The sequence below is a fragment of the Thermobia domestica genome, chromosome 16 (genome assembly GCF_964235325.1).
Source record: "Thermobia domestica chromosome 16, izTheDome1.hap1.1, whole genome shotgun sequence".
Taxonomy (NCBI): Eukaryota; Metazoa; Arthropoda; class Insecta; order Zygentoma; family Lepismatidae; genus Thermobia; species Thermobia domestica.
In genome coordinates this window covers 36,929,359-36,955,370 of record NC_137469.1, presented here as the reverse complement: position 1 = coordinate 36,955,370, position 26,012 = coordinate 36,929,359, and the positions used below count along the sequence as shown (strand labels likewise).

Genomic DNA, 26,012 nt, shown 5'->3' with positions numbered 1-26,012 from the left:
TTTTTGCTTTTCTTACATCTTTAACCTTTTTATGCCTAAAACCAGGGCTAGTGGCATGGTCCTATAATCTAGTCCTGTTGGAAGCGAGATAATGTGGTGGGGAATGGCATACAATGAGGGTTATCTTGCATGATATGATGTGTGCACCGCCAATTGCACTGGCTGTGGTTCGGAATCCATGTTAATAGTAGAACCTGTTCTTCATAAATTTCATGTTGCGTAAAGGTGTAAAACACAAGAATTTAGACTTTTCCTGCTAGGATCCAATGCTTTATTCACGTATAATCCTATCTGTTGATGTTCGTTTTTAGTACGAAGAGATACAAGTAATAATCTTAGAAATTACAAGACTTGTGTGTGAATACGAGAGGAAGTCAAAACGTAAAGGGACGAGAAAAGGTACATTTATTGTAATGATAGAAAACTAAAATATACATTATTTTTCTACATAATCTTCCTGCACTTCAACACACTTTTCCCAATGTTTCACAAGTTTTTGATTCCATCGGAAAAAAGTTTTTCTGTTACCCTTGTAACCAATTTGCACCGCATCAATGACTTCTGCATCGGATGCAAATCATCTTCCCCTGGGCCTTCCTTACAGTGGTCCTATCGTGTAAGATGGAATACGCTGAACCATGACTGATATGTAAAGTGTTGGCGATTTTGTCCACTGTGGTTGGTCTGTTTTCCATCATAATATCCTCAACGACTTTCAAATTGTCCTCAGTCGTTAACGTCAATGGCCTGCCCGATCTTTCCTCATCACATAAAGAAGTTCTTCCGTGTTTGAAACTCTCTATCCATTCGTAGATCTTGCTTCGCGACAAACAACTGTCACCATATTAAGCTTGCATTCGATGAATAATTTCCAGAGGTTTAACACCTTGTGATGTTTACTCCATAGTATGGTAATCCAAGTAGAGCAAACATTGCAATAGATAGTCATTAATCAAATCTTTCACCCGAGCGTTAACGACGAAACAAGTTATCACAAAGCAATAGCTTCTTTCACCGCTAACCACACATAGGCGAAATTTCAACTAACAACACTAAACTTACGATTAGGATAAAATTTCAGCATCATTTAACCTGAAAACCAACTAAACACTCCAAAAATTCAATTATACCAATATATTGCAACATGCACAACAAAGCGAAAGCGCATGTGACGGCTAACTATAGGTCGCAGTAACGTCATTGACACAAATTGGGAAGTTATATTTAATATAGCACTATACTTGCATTCCTTCAAAAATACAAGGTAATATTTTGACAATAACATGTATCGATGTTCTACATATATAAAATTATAAACGGATATATTGATTTTTATGTTTCTTGTCAAATTTTTATCGCAGTCAGTGTGAAATGCTTCCTATTATGGTTCCGGTTCTGGCGCCCAATGAATGCCACGTCACACAATTTCTCTCTTCTTCTCGCGGTTCACGCGAGTCCCACCTACCAAAGTGACGTAAGCATAGGTTTGGGCTGTGATTGGCTGCCGTTGGTTGTCAGGGCCTATGGCTGCTTCGTCTGCTGGATGTTGCTATTCCGTGTGAGAATGCACAACGCTTAGATACTATGTTTGTTTAAATGTAACAGCCTTTTAAAATAAAAAGAAATTCAATTGTCTGAGCCGGGTACACCAAAAATAATGCACAAATAAGTTTATTACAACCTTCCGCAAACAAAAAGCGAATCACTGCTCTCATTTCCTCCTTGGTGCAAATAGACAAAGGAGCTGTCATGTTTAACGGTGTACTACACTTCAACGCGGGAATAAGAGTGACACGTTGCATAGAAGTGTTGCAGACGACAGTAATTCAGCGCTGAATATTAGCAGTGTTACCAAACTCTAGTGCGAGAAATTGCAGATGTCCCTTTACTTTTCGACTTCTCGTATATCAGCAATGTTAATAAAATAACTCTGTATATATCTTTAGGAATCTTATTGTAAAACCTCACATTTTTGTGATATAGTTTTAAGACTTAATTAACATTAACATTAATTTTGGTAACATTAACATAATATCTTTTTAAATCCTGTCTTTCTACCTGCTATGGAAAAAAAAATCTAACTTGATAGAATTAAAGGTGTGAGAGAAAAAGAAGCGTATGGCATAACTTTTAGATATCACATCATTTTTATCGATGAAGTCTTGTGACCATTCAGATTGTATGAAGTCCATCGTCAGAATGTTCTGGAAAGGGTTAGGCTAATAACTAAACATTGTTCGGCGTAAGCTCTAAACTGCGATAAACAAAACCACGTGAAACTAAATCTCGCTGATTTGCTGTTGTCCTACAGACGCTTATACTCCTCCGCAAAATAGTTCATGTGATTGCATTATTACTTTCACTATGAAGCTTCATATAAAACTGCTATATTATTATAAATGATAAAAATATAATACGGATTATCTAATAATACTGCAATCGAGTGTGGCTAATGAAACAACGGAAATAAACACTAAGCATGCGCAGTAATTATGGCGCCAACTCAACTGTGGACGGGTGTTCTGCTTTTAAAGTCTGAAAGATGGCTGTAATGAATCCCGGTTCCGCGAGTGTTGTGGTGAAACACCAACAAGGCAAACCTCTACTCAGTAAGCAACAATTGTTTACGAGCGAAATTCAAATACTTTTTTTTTAATCTTTCGAGTTTTTTCTTTCTTTTCTACTGCTGCTGTAAGTATCTGGACAACACGAGGCAGTATTGTCAAAATGCACATGTATAAATTGCTCCTCTCCGTGGGGAATGGGAGTGATATATCACTAGCCAATCGTATTTGTGACAAGCGGAAGGATACAAATATTTTGTTTATCGGAGTTTAGAGCTTACGCTGAACAGGGAATAGTAAAAATGTTTTTGAATGAGTGAAGAACTTACTACTAATCTTATTGTGAATGGTGACTTCGCTCTGTTAGAGTGCAGAAATTTAATTTTTAGTCTTAGCTGTTAGTACGTGTCAATTTTACATTGGAATACATCCATGCTTTTAGTAACTTTTCAATGCTTCCAATTTCTACAAAAAAAAAAAAAAAAAAAAAAAAAAAAGTTACTTCTTACCTCTGAAATCGTATTATAAATGTTATGCAGAAGTATCTTATATAATACCGTTAATTGGGTTAGCGCTATGTAAAACAGCGTTATCCGAGATCTATTTACAATGCTTTTAAATTGAATTTATTCACAAAACTTAACATAATAGAAAATAAAGTTTAAAAAAAATTCACAAAATAGTTTAGATAGGGTATAAAACCGAGCAAAAATTCAAACATTTAGTGGAATGTAAAAGATATTTTACAGACTGCTTACAGACTAGTGAGGCCTCTCAAGTTTCGCTCCTTGTGAGAAAGCGTATATAGGGAACCGATACATGCATCCGAAAATGGAACATCCAACCTCTGAATTACCTCAACATTTAAAATACAGTAATTCACGTGACACTAGCGGATCAACAGGGTTCCCACAGACTTGCAAAATTAGGGAATGTGAAGAAATTTGATTTTAGTCAGGGAAAATCAAGGAAATTTTTGAAAAGTTCTTTAATGCCAGGGAAACTAAGTAGTCGTTCCCGATAATGAAGGCAACTTTGAAATAGTAAGGTTATTTGGGATTTACAGGTCATGTAATAGAATATAGAATAATAGGTTACAGTTGCATTAAGTTATATCAAGATGTGTTGTGCCATGATTTGTAGTTAGGTTCTTAACTCCGAAATCAGTTGAGCCACAACATCTTGAATTCCTTGATGTAGACAGAGTATGGCGTTTCCGAACTTCTGAACTGAGATACATACGTTTTTTAACCGACTTAAAAAAATCAATTCGACCTGTTTATATATCTATTTATATACATATGTTCAATCATAACTTCGGCACAAGCATTTTTTTTTTTTTTTTTTTTTTTTTTTGAAAGTGTTGTTTTCCGGTTGTTCCACATAAATTTCATGTAGATCTAACCATAGTCTTGGAGATAGACCATAAAAGTTCTCAATGACTGACAGTCATACCACATCGCGCATAATTTCGACGTAGGTGCACTAATTTTGTTGATCTACTTTTGTTTCATATAAATTTCAATAGGATGTGATGATAATCATCGGAGCTAGACCGTGAAACTCCTCAACACCCACGCATAACTTCAATACAAATGTACTGATTTTTTTTCTTTTGATACAGAATATACTTTCTCGCAGGTTTCATATCAGGGTTCCTACTGGTCTGGGAAGTCAAGGAAAACTCAGGGAAAAGATGCAGGTCAGGGAAACTCGAGGGAAAAGACTGGAAATCAGGGAAAGTCAGGGAAATTTTATAAAATATATTTTTCTAACATTAATTGTACACCAATTTCAGCTTAGCCAACCATTAATGATCACAGTATGAAACGTTGCTAAGATTTTTATGGGTGTAAGTGAAATGTACGTATGACCAATTGATCATTATTTGTCTCTCTAGAATAAATGTTCTCATATACAAATATTCACCGTTATTTATTCCTTATTTATGTCAACGTCATCCGACACCTGTCATGAAAGCTAAGGAATTTCCTGCCAAAGGTCAGGGAAATAGATTTCTCCAGATCAGTAGGAACAATTTTATCAAGATCTAATGACAATCTTTGGAGTTGGAACGTGAAACTCCTCAACAACTGATAGTCTTAATATCGTGTGTATGTTTACATATAATTCCGTATCGCGTTGACTGATTAAATAAAATATATATATATATATATATATATATATATATATATATATAATATGCATATATTTTGTCACACATATTTTCAGGCCGACCTATTTTGTAAGAAGTTAGTGCCCTACTTTAGCCTAGGTATCTAACTAAACTAATGGGTTTCGAAAAGTGGAAAAATTAAACTTTTGTCTTAGAAAGTCAGGAAAAACAGTTTATTAAAATCTCTGGAATAATAATAATAATAATAATAAGCTGAAGTAAATTTATGTGCCCCGAATTCACTTTTAGTACGTGGTCCTGAATTCAATTTCTGGTAAGGGTTCTTGCCTTAGATACAAACCTGAGTAGTATATCGGTTTCCACTTTAAACAGTGGGACCTATCTCACACAGCCTCGATGCTGAAAAGGAAGCGTTAAAGTTCGATCAACTAACCAATTGGGATAAAATTTGAAAAGGAGCCAAATTCATTAGGGCTGGGCCACAATTTTGGATATGTTCTCGGAAAGTAGAGGACATGCTACCAACTCTGAAGCCAGATAGCATAGCGTTACAGTATCTCAAAAGAATACGAAGGCAAAGTATCCACGAATACTTACGTCTATGAAATTGCCTATAATGTTTTCAAATAACTGAAGAGCCTAGTGAAGGTACAAAACTTTATTATTGGTTGCAAAATACAAGAGTGGTAAGTGGAAGGATAATTATACATTTGAATATGAAACTAGTCGCACATAATATAATAACAGCAATGACAGAGAGATAATAAAATAAATAATTTTATTATGCCTGCCTTTGGAGTTCATTGTTATTATCTGAGTTTTAGTTGGCTTAATGCGTTTTATCATTGTTCTCTTTGCATAAACTAATATTGACTTTCTCTTTCTATTTTGGTTTTCAGAGTTCCAATAAAGCTATCCATGAAACTCCAATGACTGTTGATATGTCTATGACACCCAGAGATGTTCGAACTTCATCGGGGGAACGTTCCGGAAGTAGTCCTGTTGTAAATCTTACACCTGTTCTCTCTAATTTGGAAAGTAAGGATATTTGATTTATTGAGATGTATTTCAAGATCTCCAGACTGGAAACAATTGGTGTGCTTGAGTTTGTTATGCATGATCTTGAACTCAAATGATTTACAAACATGAGCGTCCAAAATTAACACGCTTTGGGTCAATGGTAATGCAAGTCAGCTTTGAATCAAAATCAAGAATTAAAGTTAGGACTAGGAATTTAAGATATCTTGGCCATGGGTGTCTTCTCTCTTAATAATAACAATAATAATAATAATAATAATAATAATAATAATAATAATAATAATAATAATAATAATAATAATAATAATAATAAAGAAATCTTAAGTATATTATGAAATGACATCAGTGGTACTTAGAAAATAAATTATCAATAGCAACTTCCTTGTAATTTTCCGTTCCAAAACATTCCTTATCTAGTAGCAATGGTTAAAATTCTGTTTTAATATTGAAGAAATAACAAGATTTTGAAGGTATGTATTCGAAAAATGAAATTAAAGCTATCAGTTTTACGTCCCACGGTTATGCCGGCTAGACTAAAGGAGACTGTGATGATGAGAAATGAATGAAATAGTGGAATGAAGAATGAGGGAGGAAACGGGAGAACTCCGAGGAAACTCATGTGCACGGTGTTTGTCTACCACAAAGCTTACTTGGCGCGAGTTGGGATCGAACCAAGGACCCCCTACACCAGAGGCGAACGCTCAAGCACTGAGCCACCGTGGGCCCCAGGGTGTTAACGAATGAGACCGACAAACTGTAAGGGGTGATTCTTTACATTAAAATAAGAAAGAAAAAGACAAAGAGAGTTCGTATGGACGTATAAGAAAACGTGAATATTTTCGGAGCTAAGGTTCTGCAAGAGTATGGAAGATACATCGCAGCACGTGTTATTTCGAGCACAAGAAGCCGTGAAGCTGATTGTTCATGACAGCGTAAAGGAATAATACACATATGCTACCAAAAATACATATTTCGGCAATGTGCAAAGGGTGATTTCTCACAAGGCATAAAGAATTCCCAGACATGCTCGGGCCTAAAGATGAATCCAAAGTGGGGAAAAAGTAAATCTTGACAGCAGCGAACATAAGGGAAATCAGGGAAAGTCAGGGGAAATTTTATAAAATATATTTTTTCTAACATTAATTGTACGCCAATTTCAACCATTAATTAGCCAACCATTAATGATCACAATATGGAACGTTGCTCAGATTTTTATGGGTGATAAGTGGAATGTACATATGAGCAATTGATTATTATTTGTCTCTATAGAATAATATATAAATATTCACCGTTATTTATTCTTTATTTATATATCAACGTCATCCGACATCTGTCATGAAAGTCAGGAAATTTCCTGCCAAAGGTCAGGGAGAAGTCAGGGAAATAGATTTCTCCAGATCAGTAGGAACCCTGTATTACGTATATGTAGGAACACGAAATTTGCACATGAAACTTTTTTTTTTTTAATGGAAGCAGTGGATAAGAAGGCTTTTTTGAAATATATATCCTAAGGGTCGTAAAGAAGGGTTCAAGTTTTTAGCCAAGAATAAAGTATCTCACGAATCCTTTAATTAAGGAAATGAAATTTGGATAAACTTCTAATTAAAAAAATAAAATCCAACATTTTCGAAAATTCCACTTGTACGATAGGGTGACTATAAAATTTTCAGGTGAAAACGGGACATTTCCGACTTTTTAAAAATTATGAGAGAGGGGAAACAGGTCAGTGTGTAAATTAGTTCTTGTTTACCTTAGCAACACCTAATGCATTTACATTGTTATATAGCATAATATATAGAAACTATAAAATATAAACAGCATTTAACTTACAATATAGTAGGGCATGATGTTGCCTGTATTGGCTCCTTTGCTGTAGCTCGAATCCTTGATATTACATTGGTTGAAATGTTGACTTGAACTGAAAATTGCCAAAAGTATTTCTCAGAAGAACGTATCTCTTTGAGAATAGCGTTATTCTTCACTAGTCTTTCATAAAATTCACTGCAGTTCCCTGTGAAGTTTACCCGTACCTCTCTCTCTCTTTCTCTCTCTCTCTCTCTCTCTCTCTCTCTCTCTTTCTCTTTCTCTCTCTCTCCCCTTTGTTACAGGACGGTGTCAAGTAATTCGATACTTATAAAAAAGGAAAGACATGTTGAAGTTTGTTCAACAAACAAGCACCTACTCAAACCTCTGCTGCCTTTCCAGCAGTACTGCGATCATGTTTAATGTTAGGAATTTCAGTTCAGTTCTTGCTTCTTTGTTATTATTAATTACTGATACCTTTACAAGGAGTGTAGGTACTGGGTTTTTTTTATTTACTTCTTTCATTTACATAAAACGGGAGAAATACTACTTTTTTTTTTTTATCTGCTGATGGGGCGGCCGGGACACGCCCCTACAACGAGACTGTCTCAGTCAAAACGGGACATATGGTCTACGAGGAATGGAAGAGGGGCTATCAATTTCTATAATATTCAAATTTCCTATTCTTTATTCAGAAAGTGTTCAGTGTATTGATTGGCTTAAGTTATAAGGTAAAAAAATTCAGTTTGTAAACTCTTAAGTAAGGGAATTCACGTTTAAGATTTCCGAAAATTAGCATCTAAAGAGGGAAAGGGTTTAATTTCTATAATGTTAAAATTTTCCAATTCTTTATTCAGTAAATATTCAATGTGAGGATTCGTTAAAGTTAGAAATGTGAAGTTCGGTACATAAACTCTTCAGTGTAAAGGAGCGTACACGCGTTTTATTTATTTATTTATTTCTGGAAATTCCATGTCTAAAGCGAAACAGTTTTAGCAATGTTAAATTTCCCGGTTTTACATTTATTGAACCTTATTCTTTCCGTGCAAAGAACGGGCAATTCTGTTAGTTGAATTATGAGACATATCCATATACGAGTATATTAAACTTAATTTCGATAAAAATAGCACAAAGCAATTTTTAAAGGCTCGATGACAGTTTTTCACTAATTGTAGATATCTAATATGTTTTCTTTCGTGTCTGTTTTCTTTTAACATTGTATGTTTAATTTTCAGACAAGGATCCTATGTACAAAGTTGATGTGGAGTATAGATTCAGGGATGGAAAACATAATATTGGAAGAATCGATGTTTCTGGAGTAACTCTTTGTGGAACTCCGTTAACTTCTAAAAGTACGTCTATTATGGAAATCGACGACAGAAGTGTTAGTCGTCTCTCTGGTATATTGTCATTTGCGTCAGCAGAATATAGTTTCGGTAATACCAACTTGCGTAGTACAAAAGCGGCATTTTCACCAAACGACCATAGTTCCAGCCAGTCGAGCGCTTATGAAACATGTAGTAGTAATCCTGCAAGTGATGACAATATGAGTTACGAAAAAACAAGCAACAGTGAAACTTCAAGTAAAACTGGAAACATTGCCGTGTCGCCGTCTTTGAGTTCGTCAAGTAGTTGTATTGATACGTCTTTTAAGTTACCAGAGGAATATCGCGGTACAAAGCGGAAAAGAAATTCTGGTGCACAAACAGTCTGCAAGTCTCCCGAGGGATCTCATACAAACCTTACTCAGGAACTGGTTCACTTAGATCTTGCCCATAAAACTCCTAAAAGGAAAGATATCAGAAAATCTCCTGAAGTACTTCGATTCTGTGAGATTTCTCCTACTTCGAAGGACAGTAAAACAGACAGAGAAAGTTCAACAGTTTCGATGCACGTGTCGGTAAGTGATACCGATTCTAAAAAAAGTAAAATTGAGTTTAGTTCTCCAGAAATTATAATCAGTGGATGTAACGAAGAGGAAGAAAATGAGAACAGATGTCAAGATACTGCAAGTAATAAAATTCATTCAACACCTGTGTCATTGATTGCACAAACAAAAGTGAAGAAGGAAAATCCAACTTCAACTAAAGCAACACGTTTCGACTTACCGTCCTTGGAAGAAGTTGAAGAGCAAAGAAGAATGAAATGTGTCAGAAGTAGTAGTTTAATGGAGACTGACAGTTTAACTCAAGAAAATTCTCAGATGGATATTAGTTTCGAGGTAAGCTGAATTTGATTAGTTATTTGCTAAAAACCTTAATCCTGTCACTGAAAAGAAATGTTTCAAGGCTTAAGTAAACCAAAAACTGGACTTCTTCGCGTTATTACCCATGAAAACTAGATTACTTTTATTGATGATGGACTGCATATCGACTCCTATATATTGTTATTTCTAAAATCTTAGATTGGAGTTTACTTAACAGATTCCAATCGGTTTCCATCCGAACAAATTGAATTTGTTAGTTACCTAAGATATTCCACTCCGCCACTATTGATATGCTCGATGTGATAGCCACCGATGTTGACCATTAACAACATTTCAGTTTTCTTTGCAGCTATCCAAGGGTATATTGTCTCATACCTTCTTCCAGGCTTTCCAGGGGTTATGTACCGTGCGAGCCTAACATAATGAAATACATCGTTTGAGAAGCCCAGAAATACAGTACTGGACTCTTAGTGTGAATATCCTCAAACGGAATAGGATTGATACTACTTACAGGTGCCATGCGTCGGTAGAAGACCAGCTATGTTTTGGCCGTGTAACTGGAAACTTTGCAGTTCTATACGATTAGTGTTGTCGCCATAAAATGCTGATATTTTCCTGTGTAAACTGGAGCCATGTTAATAAGCAGCATTTATTTTGTCAGTTTTTTCCACTTTATGAATCTTGAGCTTCTCTCTGTAGCACAAGCCAGTAACATCCCTGAAACTTTTCAGATATTTTTTTTTCTTTTGCATTGAAGCACAAAGTTGAACACAACTGTAGGTTATGATCTTAACTTTTTCATAGTTACTTAGATAGATCCATGCCTCAACCATTGTACAACAAATTTCCAGCGGTCTTCAGCAAGGTAGTGCTTGCAGCCTTCTGTCCTTGCTCTTTCGCTTCTCTATATGCTGTGGTGTTAACGCATTCATACTGGCCTTGCGAACAGCTTGTTGACTCAATTCATGATGGATTGCACGATTCACTGTTAATTGGCCCACATGTAAACGTTTGGCTATAACTCACTGTGATACTGGATTCCCACAGGCCGCTATATCCCAGGTGTTTTTTAGAACAGGTCGTAGGAGTTTCACTGACGCTGTCTTTCGATGCGATTTTGTTAGTGATGTAGATTGTGAACACCTGACACAAAGCCATTGTTCTGACACTCTTATACTATTCAGGAAATGATAAGTTTGCAGTGGAAAGAACCAGGACATACCCTTCCCAGAAGCAAACTTCTTTTCGGTGGCATTTTGACTACTAGAACAACTCTTTACTACACAACGGCTGAAACACTAATATATGTTTGTATGTACAGTTTTGTTGCTCTGTGAAACCCGGTTTGACACGTGTCGCTGTCTGCAAGCTATTTGGATGGAAAGGATTAGCCTTTGTAGCAGTCCAATTGTTTTACGATGCTAGGACAACATGGGAAGTTCTTTTGTTCACCTGGAATAATACCCAGAAGCATATAACAAGCAATCGACGAAACATTTCTTATTCGAAATACTAAGATGTTGATTTTTTTAGTGTCTCCTGTATGGTTAATCTAATATTCCTTTCATTGTAAAAATTATTATTATTATTGTCAGGAATCACAAATATCACCAGATAGAGATCGTATTTTTGTAACTTGCTTTCACTAGTGAGTTCTCATAATCAAAAGGCAGAATAATGTTAAAGGTAACTTAAAAAAAAAAAAAAAAAAAAAAAAAATTCGAACAATTCTAATAAACTACCTAAACGAAATAATACTAAGTCAGGGAAGACATATACTTCTATGTTGCTCTCTAAATTCATTATCTATTCTTTACATTTACTGTATAGATTTTTACTTATAAAATATGTAACTTACGTTGTAGTTTTATTTATTTATTTTTAGCGAGAAGCCTTGAGTCCAATTCATCCTCCACGAACACCAGGATGTACGCCATATCGTACGCCCAAGTCTGTGCGAAGAGGTAGAATACCAGAAGCAAGTGATAATCGAATATTGGGAACACCAGATTATTTAGCTCCAGAGCTGCTCCTGAAACAAGGCCATGGTAAGTATTTACTTTCGAGAGTTTACAGATGCAGACCTATTGTCAAAGGAAGGCATCCGTCACTATTCCTGCAATTGTTTTCTATCGCACAGTTAGGGTAGTTACAAATCATGGTCGCAGGTACATCTTATTTTGCTATCCAATTTTTACTTGCATCGGATCACATTTCTATGATTTTGTGTGGGTAACTACAATGCGATACCGGTTCGGGCTAATTTGAACAGTTGCTGGTGAAAAACAACAACATATCTCAGTCAAAACGAAATATTGGAAACGTGTCAAAAAGACATAAAGATGATAGCAATGAAAATGTAAATCACTCAAAACACTTTCAACATCCAGAATTGTCCCGAGGCGGCTCCGTGCAGCACGCACGGTCTACCTCAAACGCCACCTGAATCCTGTTGGTCAGCTGAGTTTTTGTTGTTACAGGTAGTGTGGTTGGTTACTGCTCAACCAGACTCAGCATATAATAATATATTGACTATAATGGGGAATTAGGGGATTGCACATTAGGCTGGTGAAATGATAAATATTCCATGACAATCAGTTGCGAATCTTCCAGCGGTATGGAAGAAAGCTAAATCTTACTACCACTCGTAGGTTTTCAGAAGCCACCCAGGGCTTGACCACGGTGTTCAACAATTCCACATAGGCATTCAAATTGGGCTTCAAACCCTGTTCAAAGGTGTGTGGTGGCATCGCATCACTCCACCGGAACCACATCCAAACATATCATATTTCGGGTAAATTTAGTGTACATGATGCGAGGAATGTCAGATGAGCCATCTGTTGTTCTGGGAGGTACGTACCTGGTCCTGACAAAAAGGTTTAAAAAAAAATATATCTTTCAGGTTCAATGGGTATTTGGCTTTAAAAAAGTTTCTTTGACTTCATCAGTCTTGTTGCTCAAGTAGCCTTAATATCTCTTGTAGAAATAAAGAGGAAAGGAGGGGGAGGGGAGTAACGGTGACTCAGTGGTAGAACGCTTGGCTATGGTGTGTGAGTTCCCTGGTACGATCCCAACCAATTAAGTTTGTAATGGAAAATATTCTGTCCGTGGGTTTTCACGCAGTACTCCCGTTTTCTCCTACTTTCTCATTGCACCAATTCTTGCATCATCATTCACTTGCTTTAATCATTGTCTCTCTTAGCCTAAAGCGCATAACGTGAAAAGTTAAACTGAAAGAAAGCGGTGGTCCTCATTCACAGTCATCTTCATGGTATACATTCAACACTCATTTTCCGCGCTAGAGCTCGGATTACTGTGCCTGGATCTTTTGTCACTTTTTCATGCAATTATTGGTGAATTGTGGTGTTCGACGGCAGTCGGGACATTGTGTTTCCTTATCAGTTGAACCTTATAATCTCCGTTGCACTACAGCATTTCACATCGTATCGCTTTTACAGTGTTCACATAGTACTGACCAGCTGTCTTGATGGCAGAATTAGGATGCCTGGCACAAATCATCAGTAACTTTTTCAGCATTCTGGTGACTTCTACTCGTTCATTGCAGTCCCTTGTAACATCACGGGTGTGTCCGAAACGATAGAATAAATCACATTAGGACTGGTGTAACACGTCTTTGGCCATGTTTGGAGACTGTTAATCAAGGTTTTATGTTCGCCCACTTTTAAACACACACTAGTGCAACTACCCCGTACTTTGTTTAACTTCCTGGTATGAATTTCACAGAAAATAGTGAAACATAATCACACGCACTAGAAGAAAGTAAAGTTTAAGTGCTTTATTAGGTAATGAGGGGAAGTAGGGAGGAAATAAAGAGCAAGTAGCAGTTTCACGTGTATACCACATGAAGGAGTGATTTGTTTTGTGTGGAGTGATACTGAATCAATTAAAGAATAATGGGAGATAATGCAACGTAAGGGAGGATTAACCCTGATAGACAGTAAAAAGGATCATGCACTTGAAGTTTCAATTTCATCCAGTACATGTGAACCGTTGGAGGCTGTTTTCTGCCATCTTACGGCACGATGTGTAACTTCTACTATCTCTGTTTCAATAGTAGAAAATGGGATATGGGTAGCTACCGTTAAAATCACCGTTACTCCTTAAGATGTTAACGGATTCACGCCATTAACGAACTCGACCGAGATTATCGATCTAGTTGTCTATTGCCTAATTGGCAATTGAACAGGTTAAACAAATCCATTATCCAGAAACGTTCAGAGTTTGTTATTCATAAAGAAGTTGTGTTCCATCATGACAACGCGGACCACACCCATGTTTGATCATATGTCAAAAATTATTGGAAATTGAATTTGATTTGTTACCTCACCTACCATACTCGCCTGACTGTGCATCTTGAGACTTGCACACATTTCACTCTTTTGAAAACTCTCCGTGATATAACTTTCAGTTCTGATGAGGCTGTAAATTAGTACTTTGACTTTTTTTTACCGTTAAAAACAGGTCTTTCCATGAACGAGGAATTAATGAAGCTCACTCAAAAATCACAATAGGTTATCGAGCGAAAGGACACTATATCATTAATTGATCTTTGTTCTTTACTTAAATAAATTACATTTCAAAAACAGGAGAAAAAAATACGTCATGACTTTTCCAGCAACGCAATAATTGAGATCTCACTACGATTTTTTTTTTAAAAAAAGAAATTATTTATATACAAAGAAATGTAAGCAAAAGGCTAGTATTCGCCGCAAAAAGAACAAAATATTCTAAGTGGGGCTTTCGGAAGACCCTGCTTCCATCTTCAGCTTAGCACAATTCGAAAAGGATTTAAAACATGGGGGAGAAATGTGGATAGGCAAAAGTGACGAGTGAGTGACTATATTTTTGACGAAGACTTGTGCTTTACATATTTTAAATCCTTTTAACAATTTTTTTCACCTATCCACATTTCTTCCCATGTTTTAAATCCTTTTCGAATTATTACTAAGCTGAAGATGAAAGCAGGGTCTTCCGAAAGCGTTACTTACAATATTTCGCTCCTTTTGCGGTGAGTACTAGCCTTTTGCGTATGCTTACATTTCTTTGTAAACATTATCACCGCTCGCAATACTGTGATAAATTATTTATTTGTTTATGTTGAAATATCACTTGGTAATGTATTACGAAGTAATGTTCATATTTTTATCTTTGTAATTAGGTCCTGCTGTTGACTGGTGGGCTTTGGGAGTATGTCTCTATGAGTTTATGACTGGAATTCCACCCTTCAATGATGAAACACCTGAAGCTGTGTTTAATAATATTTTGCAAAGAAGTAAGTTTAACTTTTTATTTTGTGTTCAAAATGTATCAGGAGAAAGTAAATGTATTTATTCGTTAAAGATGTTCGCTTCTCCTATTCCTATTTGCAATATACATTGCAATAGTATTTTCAAAGTCGACAGTATTTTCAGAATTTAAGTTACTATTTAGTTAAAATATGTATATTCATTGACTTTACGCAAATGAATAATGACAGACATATTTTATAACCTGATGCAATATTTCATCTTCTTACTTTTCTGACTATATCTTCAGGCAGGAACGAATCCATTATCCGGCGTCCAGAGCATTCAATATACAATTTTTTAACTTTCTTAATTTTAAATACTTTTCTTCTTAATTTTAAGGAAAAGGAAAGATTTATTCTATTTTGGAATACAAGGAGTAATACTAGAGCTGTAAGTACCACATTTTGAGACAAGAAGTGTTAATATACTGATAATACCTGCCAACAGTGGCTGCCATTTGTATTTTTCAGTTCAGTGTTGTCATACCTATTGTTCGTTAATAAGTGTTGTCTTATATTTGAATCAGCGAAGTATAATCAACAAAACGTTGCAAAATCATTAAATATTGTACGGAATATTTTGTGAAATTTTTAAAATTTCATCGCAAATTGTAATGTTCTTCGTCTATTAAAAATGTTAAAAAAATAATGAAATTAGTAAATACTAAAAGAAAGATATGAAATCTGAAGTAATTTTTATATATTCTCATTAAGAGGTCTAATCACTGCAAAATTAAAATACCGTTGATTTTACAGTAATTATATGATATCTTCAAATAGATAAAAGATAATCAAAATGTGGAACAAGAGCACCCTAGACAATATTATTTTGTATGAGATACGGCACGAATCACCTGGTAGCTTTCTGTTTGCAACCATTTAGAAACGCGAAAATAAATGCCGATTTTCTAAATGGCTGGAAATCGAAAGCAGATAAGTGAGTCGTAATAATGGTATCTCATGTAAAATAATATTGTGTAGCGAGCTCTTGTTCCACTTTTTGATTATCTTTTATCTATTTGAAGATACCACATAATTACTGTCAAATTAGTGATATTTTAATTTCGCCGTGATGGGGCCTAAGTTACAGATTTTTTTCTTTAAATAGAATCTATTCTATTTCTTCCTACGCCTTCCATGTATATCTGATGAAGTATTTAGCAAAGGAGCTTATAGTTTTCTTTATTTACCTCTTTAATGTTGGGTAATAATATTTTCACTGTTTTCTGGCAATTTATTTTCCATCGGAGGTTATAGATGAATGCCAAAAACAAGTACCGTACTCTGATACAGTATGTACTATTTTGTCTAGGAGTAGGTGGGAGAATGCATATACCTATTTCATAGACACTGTTTAGATTTTGACTGTACATTTCGTATCTTCCGTAGTTGCATTTTTTTTTTCGGTTATTAATTTTTATGCGTTGTTATACCATATTTATACGAATTGTGACAAAGTTAGTATTGTTCTATTCTATTTAGATATTGAATGGCCAGAAGATGATGAAGCTTTGAGTGAAGCAGCTCAAAATGTCATTAACAGCCTTCTTACTTTAGATCCAACGAAGCGTCCTGCAGCGGAAACGATTAAACAAATGCCTTTTTACTCAAAAATTGATTGGAGTAATTTATTAAATCAAACCGCACCATTCGTTCCACGGCCTGATGATGAAAGAGATACATTTTATTTTCAAGGTTAGTGTCCCAAATATCTTACTCAGGTTATTATTTAGTTTACAAGGTAAGAAAAGTGAAGGGAAAATGGAAATTGAGTGTGAGAGTTTAAAGTAATAATGGCTAAAGAACTTGAAGAACATTTATCTTGATGTTTCACTAACACCTCCATGTTCCATTACAAACTACAGTCAAAACTCATCAAAGGTAAAATAACTTCCAATTATTAACTGGCAACTATGATTTGCGATTTGCTAAGAAGTAAACACGCAAAATACGATGGCAGAGTGTAAATAATTTGAATGACTTCGTTCTTAATAAGTTTTAAAAGAGCCAGTGAACAACAATATTGTAAAATGTTTTAATCAAAGGGTTCTGTAAATAATAGTATATTTTTAAAAGTGGAAAAAGCGATGAATTACCGTATTTATGTGAACATAGGCCGCACTTTTTTTTCCTACATTTTGGCTTGAAAAGTCATGTTGTAGCCTATAATCGAGATTTGGGTTGAAATGAATACCATTACAAGTTACTGCAGTTACTTTCGTAAGGCATCTAAGACAATAAGAAAATAGCAGAAAAAACATATCTTGTTCGCAAAAATTGCCACCTTCATTGGGTTCTGGTAACACCTTACAGTGGCACAGATATCATTTGTACACTTAATACTTTTATTAACAGGAATACTTATCTTCGTTATACAGTATATACCTAGATATAGTATATACGGAATATTTATATTGTAAAACTTTGTCTCATATAAATTTGGTGGGTAGAGCATTTAATAAAAAGAGCGTCCGGAATCGGCTCCCACTACCAGTTTTATTATAAAAGCTTCCACTATAAAAGTATTTTCACAAAATACTATACAAATTAATCTCTCTAGAATCAAAGGTTAGTTATAAGTGGTCTTTGACCGTAAGGTCGCAGACAGGATCTCCAACAGAGCCCCGTAACAGGCTGAGGAGTGGAATTAAGGAACCAATGCTCCGTAGCAAGCAGAGGCGGGTTAAGTGGCCAACAGAGCCCCGTAGCAGGCTAAGGTTAGGATTCCCAGACAGAGCCCCGTAGCAAGCTAAGCCAGGAGATAGGATAGGCGTAGTCCCGTAGCAGACTAGAGGAGGGTCACCAGAAAACTGGTACTGAATAGCCTTTGTCCATCCAATTTATAGAGTCCTTTGGGTGGCGGTGGCGCTACTGCTCCGATGTCGTTTTCTGCTCCGTGGGAGGGACCAGAAGCCGTCGTCTGCATGCGACTGTAGATCCATCTGGTGGGAGATCCTCTTGCCGGTTTGGGTACAAAACCTCGCGGCGACAACCTCGCCTGGCCAAAACCTCGCCTCCCAAAACCTCGCGGCCCAAAATCTCGCCAGGCCGAAACCTCGCCTGGCCAAAACCTCGCCGCCCAAAACCTCGCGGGACAAAATCTCGCCGGGCCAAAACCCCGCCTGGCCAAAACCTCGCCGCCCAAAACGTCGCGGGCCAAAACCTCGCCTGGCCAAAACCTCGCCACCCAAAACCTCGCGGGCCAAAATCTCGCCGGGCCAAAACCTCGCGCCCCAAAATACCGCCATACCCAAAATCTCGCCTGACCAAAGTGTAAATGTTCCAACAGATGATAAGGATGACGGTATAAAAGACGCTGTTTCAGAAGATGTATCACAGGTATTTGACCAAGTCCCGCGATACCATATGAAAATTCTATTTCTGTATTAGAGGATTTCAATGTGAAGGTAGGGCGACAGGATGTTTTTAAACTGGTTATAGGGAAAGAAAGTCTGCATAAGGAAAGTAAAGACAACTAACGAGGTTAGTTTCGTGAACTTTGGAACATCCAAAAACTTAAAATTTTAACAAAAATCTAATAATATTTATGAAAATATGAAACAATATATGAGTTTTTATGACGTCCCTTGATTATGTCCTATAGGTTAAAGGAGACGTAGATGAGCAGGATGAAGAAAATGATCGAATAAAAAAAGTGGGAGGAAACGGGAATAACCCGAGAAAGCCCACGCACATGATGTTTTGTATATTATTATTATTATTATTATTATTATTATTATTATTATTATTATTATTATTTGTAATGTGGAATTGCATATTAGGAAACACATTGGGTAAATTTTAAAAAAAAGTTTCATTCGCGGCGAGGTTTTGGGCGGCGAGATTTTGTCCCGCGAGATTTTGGGCGGCGAGGTTTCGGCCACGCGAGGTTTTGGGCGGCGAGGTTTTGGCCACGCGAGGTTTTGGCCCGGCGAGATTTTGTCCTGCGAGGTTTTGGCCACGCGAGGTTTTGGCCCGGCGAGATTTTGTCCCGCGAGGTTTTGGCCGGCGATGTTTCGGCCGCGAGATTTTGTCCGTATACCCCTCTTGCCAAACCACGTGGTGGTGTTTGTGAACACTGATGCGTGGAATTGTTTGTTTACAACATCACATAGGATATTACAATATACAGTAACTATTCTTGAAAAAAGAAAAGGAACTTTGTTTCGCAAAACTGTGTCAGCGTGTTTGTAACCATCCAAATCAAGCACAATCACTTCCTATCATCTCAGTATCTTCAGCGTCTTTATTTTGCTAGACGATCCAGAATCTTTCTCAAAGTCATTATTACAAAGATCATCTTCGTGAGTCACCCTTAGTTATACAGGAGTTAAAGAAGAGGAGGGAGAGAGATGTATCTCAAAGTACTGTCTAATTGAGCTTTCTTGTAAATTTAGTACTGCGGCCTATATTCGAGATTTAATTTTTTCTATAATCTCGTGTCAAAAGTTTAGGTGCGGCCTATATTCGCACAAATACGGTATTTAGGAGCATCTAAAAAGAATAAATTCGTGTTTAAATGACATGAAAGTACAGTATAAGACACTATCATTCAAAACCTGTAAATATATTATAAACTCAGTTACGTCGATTATCTTTCAAGTTATAAATTAAGGTTTTTTTACAAAAGATAAACACATCTAAGATATCTTGTTAATGAATTATGTAAGAAATAAGGAGCATGTGAGAAAAAAAAATAGTAAGAAGAAAACTGAGTAGTTATTTATTTATTTTTTTTTAATATTGCAGCTGATTATATGCTATATTTTCCTTCAGAGAACGTGGAGGTGCGAGTGAAAAATTTAATGTGAAAGTTATTATATACAATCTAAAGAATTTCAGTTAGTTCAGATGTAATTTATCCTAAACAATATTTTGAAGCAGTTACAGAAGATAGAAAATAACGTTTTATTGAAAACAGGATAATTTTTTGGTGAAGCAGCTTACAGTAGTGAAAAGTAGGCCTTCGTCACTTCAATATTATCTTTTCTGATAAACTTACTTAATAGATTTTGAGCATCCTTGAAAATACTGAAATTAATAGACTTGTTAATAATGCATTAACAGATATCAATAATCATGTTTTGAAGTAATAGGTATCTTAAAGCTTTTTTTCTGGACTAGAGCTACAAAACTACTTTCATGTCCGGTTGCACCAACCGAAGATTAAGATCGGATAAGATAATCCATTGATTATTTTTATCTTTGGATAAGAATCTTACATCGTTGCACCAATAGTTTGTGAGAAAGGATTAACTTATCTACGAATAATTGAAAGCTGTATAAAACTATGACGTTTGTGATATGACGTCATACCATATCATACGTTTGATTGGCTAAAACAGTGCAGTAACAACTGAAAACTGATTCGCGTAGCATGTGATATCTTTTCGTACTAGATATGGGAAGAAAGCGGGCGAAGTTGATTCCTCGTGAACGCAAATATGTTTTAATGCTGGTGGACAAACATATTTAAAAAAAAAAGCTATATCAAATACTGAAAAGGAAGCCTTTTTCTGATATTTCAAAAAATATATAGGAACGCATAGTTTATATATATATATATATATATATATATATATATATATATATATATATATATATATATAAACGGGATGGCGTGGGAGATCCGCCGGCGGGAGCTCATGTAGTTCGTACCTTACGTTAAGCTGTAGGACCTGTCTCGTTTAGCCTCGCTGCTGAAAAGAATGCCAAATTCCAAACCAAGTCAAATATATATATATCGGGTCCAAATATGTATATCAGGGATCCATAAACGCAGACACATGCATGAAGAAACCTTCCAACACACATGAAAAATGATAAAACCACAGGCAAGTTGATCGTGTATGGCCTCGTTCATGCATGTTGAGAGTGTTCAAAATCTTCTGTAAATATGCATGATGGTTCTGCCGTTCTTCGTGCATGTTTGCCGTGTATGTGCTCGTTCATGTTGGTTGTTTTATATTTACGTCCGCCAATCACGATAGCGGAAGAAATCATGTGGCTCTTTCCTTCGATTATTCCTCTAGTAAGTTGAACAGCAAGTTGGTACGTGTGTGGGCAAAAACTTCTTCCAACATGCAAGATGAAACAAATCTTTCATGAAAGTTGGTCATACAAGTGTGTGCGTCTACGGTCTCCTTTAAAAGGGGGAATCTCTGTTCTAACAGCTCATACTTCTTTATTCGCCTGTTAAGCGATATTTCCAAGTAAGGATGGGTAGTCCCTTTTTCTTAAATAATGTTTGACTACAAACTACGCTAAGCTTCACACAAATACTGTCTCCTCTTAAATACAACTTTCGGTTTTTGCACTCAACTATCGGGTAGGACAGAGAAGAGTAGAGAATATTTGGGTAGCGTACGGTATCGCAGGATAGAGTAGTGTACATGCTTTGCCATTAGTTTCAAATGTAGGGTAGGGTAGGGTAGAGTAGGATAGGTTATGTTAAGTTCAATGTTTAACCATTATTTTTAAATATAGGGTAGAAAATGAAATTTTTAACGTCCCACGATTATGCCATTTAGGGTAAGGGAGACGATGATTAAAGGAAGTGAATAATTGGTGGAATGAGAATGTGGGAGGAAACGAGAGTACCCTCAGAAAACCCACAGATACGATATTGTCCAAAACAAATTCACTTGGCCGGCAATCCAACCAGGGACCCCACGCACAAGAGGTAAGCGCTCCAAATGTAGGTTAGAGTAAGTTAGGTTACGTTATGTTGGGTTACCTTACATTCAATATTTTACCAATTTTGAAATGTAGAGTAGAGTAGGTAATGTTAGGTTAGGTTAGCTTTTGCTGCGTCTCACCATGACATCACCAAGAAATCTCCCCCCCCCCCCACGACTCATGGACAACTTATTTAAAACCCTAATTTTGATATAGATTTACAATTGCATCGCCGCACCAGTTCCGCTGAGAAAAAAAGTTTAAGTTTACATTTGCGTCGCCAGTTGGCTATGCTTCTTTCCAGAAAGTACGTAGCACTAGTGTAACGGAAATATGACCTTTTTAATTAGCAATGTTTATTTTAGTAATTCCCTGTCGGGTTTGCATAATGTTACCAATTGGTGATGCGATGCAGATTTATGTACTGATCCAAGCCCAAATTTCTTGCGTATATACTGTTGTTCCATTAAATCGACTTTTTGTTTTTAAATAATCATTCTTGGGTCGTGGACTTTTATGGCTTTGGTCAGATTCACTTTAGGGGTGCTTCAATGTATGCACACGATAAGAACTATTGTGCAAAAGTTTAACCAACTTGTGTTAGATTGTCACTAAAAAGCATAAATATTATCTAACCGAGTTAGGGTAGGAGCGCACTGTTGTTATTGGTTATTTTTTTTTATGTAATCGGCATTGCACATGGAGGCGGAAGAGACTATCGAGACATTTTATGATTTAATGGCAGGAAAGGCAGTGTTGAAATGGCGCGTATGTGTCAAGGTTCTGACCCTCTTGTTTGAGTTTTATCGAATTATAACCTAAACTAATGTAACTTAACCAACCTAACCTGCTAGGTAGCCACTACGGCGGTGTATTTCTACACATAGTGCAGAAAGATAGTGGATAGTTATTAGTATGAAACTATAACAAGTGTTATTGAAATTAATATCGTTACCGAAACCCTGTTTAACTACCCGCGCTTACATGCGTACACACTATCTCTGACGCGTCTGCCCCCTGTGGACGCACCCCCGCGGTATTGTGCTGCTCTAATAGCTTCGCCCTGCCCTGACTCGGTTAGATAGCACTTGTACTTTTTAGTGACCACCTAGCACAGGGTTGGTTTATGTTTTTGCACTGTAGCTTTTGTGCCATATATATACGCATATAGTGATTTTCTATTCTAGGTCATAAAACTTTACACACCTTTGTTTTCAAGGTAATTAACTTGTAACTCAACCTAATCTAACCTAATATAATGTTATCTAATCAATCGAACGAAATGTAGTCTATGTTTTGCGATTTTCATGTAGTCCGGCGATACAGCACAAACGCCCAAAGTAACATAACACATTCTAACGTAAATTTCACAATTATGTGGATCTCTTAACTCTCAGACAATTGTAAAGTTGCGCGTTATGAGTAAGCACATTGACTTCAGATACTTCTCTTCACTTCACATACTATAGTTACTTGCTACCTTGTAGGGGAATTCGTGCATAACAGGTTCAACTTTCATTAATGTATTTTTACGTAGCTACGTATCTCACAGGTAAGAAGACAATATATTTCGATTAGTAAGTCACTAGTATGTCCTATATTAAAATATTATTACAAATTTGTTCTGTAAATTTTACAAATCTGTGGATCCATACAGAAAAATATGCATCGGTGATTCTAATGAAACTTTGCTTACTTTTTTTTTTTTTTTTTTAATCTATACACATCAAGTTATTACTTACGGTGGTTACTGCATGACTTATTGATAAAAACACTATAGCAGCAATCAGTAGTTTTTATTGTCAAATTTGCAGAACATGCTAGCAAATATAATGTAAGGATGGGAGCAATTGTAGTTTATGGCATACAAAGTTAACTGTTCCGATTTTCTGCTTCGGTTTATTATTTTTCTTTTTAAACTTATTGCTGCAGTATTTAATATACAAGGGCATATTAAACCCTAATAAAGCAAAATTGTAAAGATTTAAAATGCCAATAGGCCTGTTAAATGAACGAATGGAAGAGCGTATGCCATAAAATATAATTGACCCCAAGAGAGTATCTTGCAGCGACGTCGAATCTTATAAAGATCAACACCTTAAATGTGAGATAGATTTAACCTGCTATGTCCATATCTACTAGGTGGCCACTAAAAACTAAACTACTTCAATTCACAAACTATAGTAAATAAGTCGATTAATAAAATAAATAATATAATGAATTAGTGCAAGTACGCTACTTTAATCGGTCCATTGTAGTAATGACAGATTTTTATTGATACAAATATCACTCTTTCTTGCTTTAGAAACAATTAAAATAAGCACAGTAACACTATTTATATCCACATAACCACATAAACATCTCCAAAATTATTGATATAATCTCCTGCAAGCAATCGTGCAACAAAACGCTGTAAAATGTCCAAAACAGAATACTTCGACAAGCGAAAACGAATACAAAATTAATAATTGTTGAAATACTCAAAAGGATTTTGCCTGTTTCTCATTATTCTTCTAGATCGGATAGCATATTCTCTCTCTTCGAGCACTTTAGATTCATCTGAAACATCCAAATCTTTTGCAAGCATATTCACTCTACTCACTGCTGATCACGACATTATCAAGGATTAATTTCCCGTTTTCTATGGCTAGTCTTAATCCGACGATTTGGCGATATAATCTTGAGATCAGTGTTGGTGCAACACATTATCCTCACTCCGATGATTAACCATAGTTTAATCCCTAGCCACTGATTAATCCTCGGTTGGTGCAACCGGGCATCAGTGTTCAGAATTACTGTAGTATGGAAATGGGAAGATATGAGCTTCACTTTGCTCGAAGTTAAACAATGAAATCGTTTTACTGTTGTAGTTTGATATTCTTTTCATGAAATAGTTGGAAACACTTTTTACAAAGACGTTGTTTGTTTTATTTGGTGCTTGTCTAGTGTATTTTTCTTTATTCTCATTTTACGTTTTAACGTGAATTCGTTTTTTTAAAATTTTTTTTATCTATTTTGCTACTTAAATTATTATTTTACTTTCGTATTTTTCTGTTCTTATTTAATTTATGGTCTTAGTGTTTTTTTAAAATTTAATCAGGCAGAACTTTATTTCATTACTGTAATGGTCACTGTTTGTTCTTGTAAGAGAATAAGAGTTTTGCTGTTAATGTCTCCATTAACGCTCCAAAACGCACACACAAAGTGAATTAATTAATAATCAACCGATAAGCTTTTAAATCCTCACTTTCTATCAAAAGTTTTGAACAGAAATACTTTATAGAAATGTCTTATAAGCCACATAATTTAACTACTTAATTGTGATCAATTGTTCATTTGTTCATGCTATAATTTGTTAATTTAATATTTTCGTTTTTTTTTTCTTTCTTTCAGCTCGAAATACAATGCAACATCTTAAAGTATCAAATTTTGAAGTGTAGCATAGTTTATCATGTAAGTAAGAAGAAACAAATTACATTATGAGATGTAATTATTTTTGTGAAATAAAATTCTAGCTTCTAGTCAGGGAAGTGGTGAGAATGCTTTTTTTTTTCTTACTGAATTTCCTTCTACCAAACACTCTTATTCCGCATACAATTGACGTTCTACATTTAAGGCATTAACTTCACCTTAAATATTTTGTGTACATATCTCGATGTATTGTCAAGCATACAGTATTTTCAGCTAGGTTGAAGTCTGCATAAACTAAAATACTGTACCTAAATAATTCTTTGAAATTTGATGTTAATAACCGACTGATTTTCTTCCAAGATGTCCACTTGGTATTATTGGTCGAGGAGGGGTAAAAGCAAACCGAAGCCGTCTTGTAGTTAGTTTTCCTTAGTATTGTAAGGTAGGTAGAAAGTGTTTAAAAGTAGACAACTTTAGGAGATGATTAAGGCTTGGCGATGTTGAGTCTACACGATGGCAAAAACTTAGTTGTGACGATAATTTTTTGGAATTTTTTCCTGTTGCTTCAATAAAGGGTATCATCTACGGTACTGGCCGTGTTAACGATACCGATTCTAAGTAGAGGGGTATTTTTATGATCCAAAGGAAGAAAGAAAAAAGTCTGCTTACAATTGGGTAAATATTGTAGGTTTTGATTATAGGTAGTTGTAAAGACTACTCAGTTTCTGTTAAGATGTAGGTGTTCAAATCTTGTTTAGTCAAAGAAGATTCGGCGAATTACATTTTTTAAAATAACAATTTAAAATAACCCGTCCATTTCTTCACAATATCTTTCAGCGATCTTGTCCAGAATATTGAAAGCTTGTT

General features: G+C 35.7%; 1 protein-coding gene across 2 annotated transcripts in view; it reads left to right on the top strand.

The window, feature by feature from the left end:
* The window catches only part of gwl (serine/threonine-protein kinase greatwall), a 67,056-nt gene that overhangs the window by 32,176 nt on the left and 8,868 nt on the right, over positions 1-26,012 (top strand). The window contains exons 8-13 of one of the 2 annotated variants that reach the window (XM_081742316.1): positions 5,601-5,739; positions 8,778-9,763; positions 11,634-11,796; positions 14,928-15,041; positions 16,539-16,751; positions 25,128-25,187. In XM_081742316.1, coding sequence (XP_081598442.1) covers positions 5,601-5,739; positions 8,778-9,763; positions 11,634-11,796; positions 14,928-15,041; positions 16,539-16,751; positions 25,128-25,174 — 1,662 coding nt within the window. In that variant the 3' untranslated portion in view covers positions 25,175-25,187. Of the gene's footprint in view, positions 1-5,600; positions 5,740-8,777; positions 9,764-11,633; positions 11,797-14,927; positions 15,042-16,538; positions 16,752-25,127; positions 25,275-26,012 lie in introns of those variants that run through there. The other variant, XM_081742315.1, reaches the window with a different exon arrangement.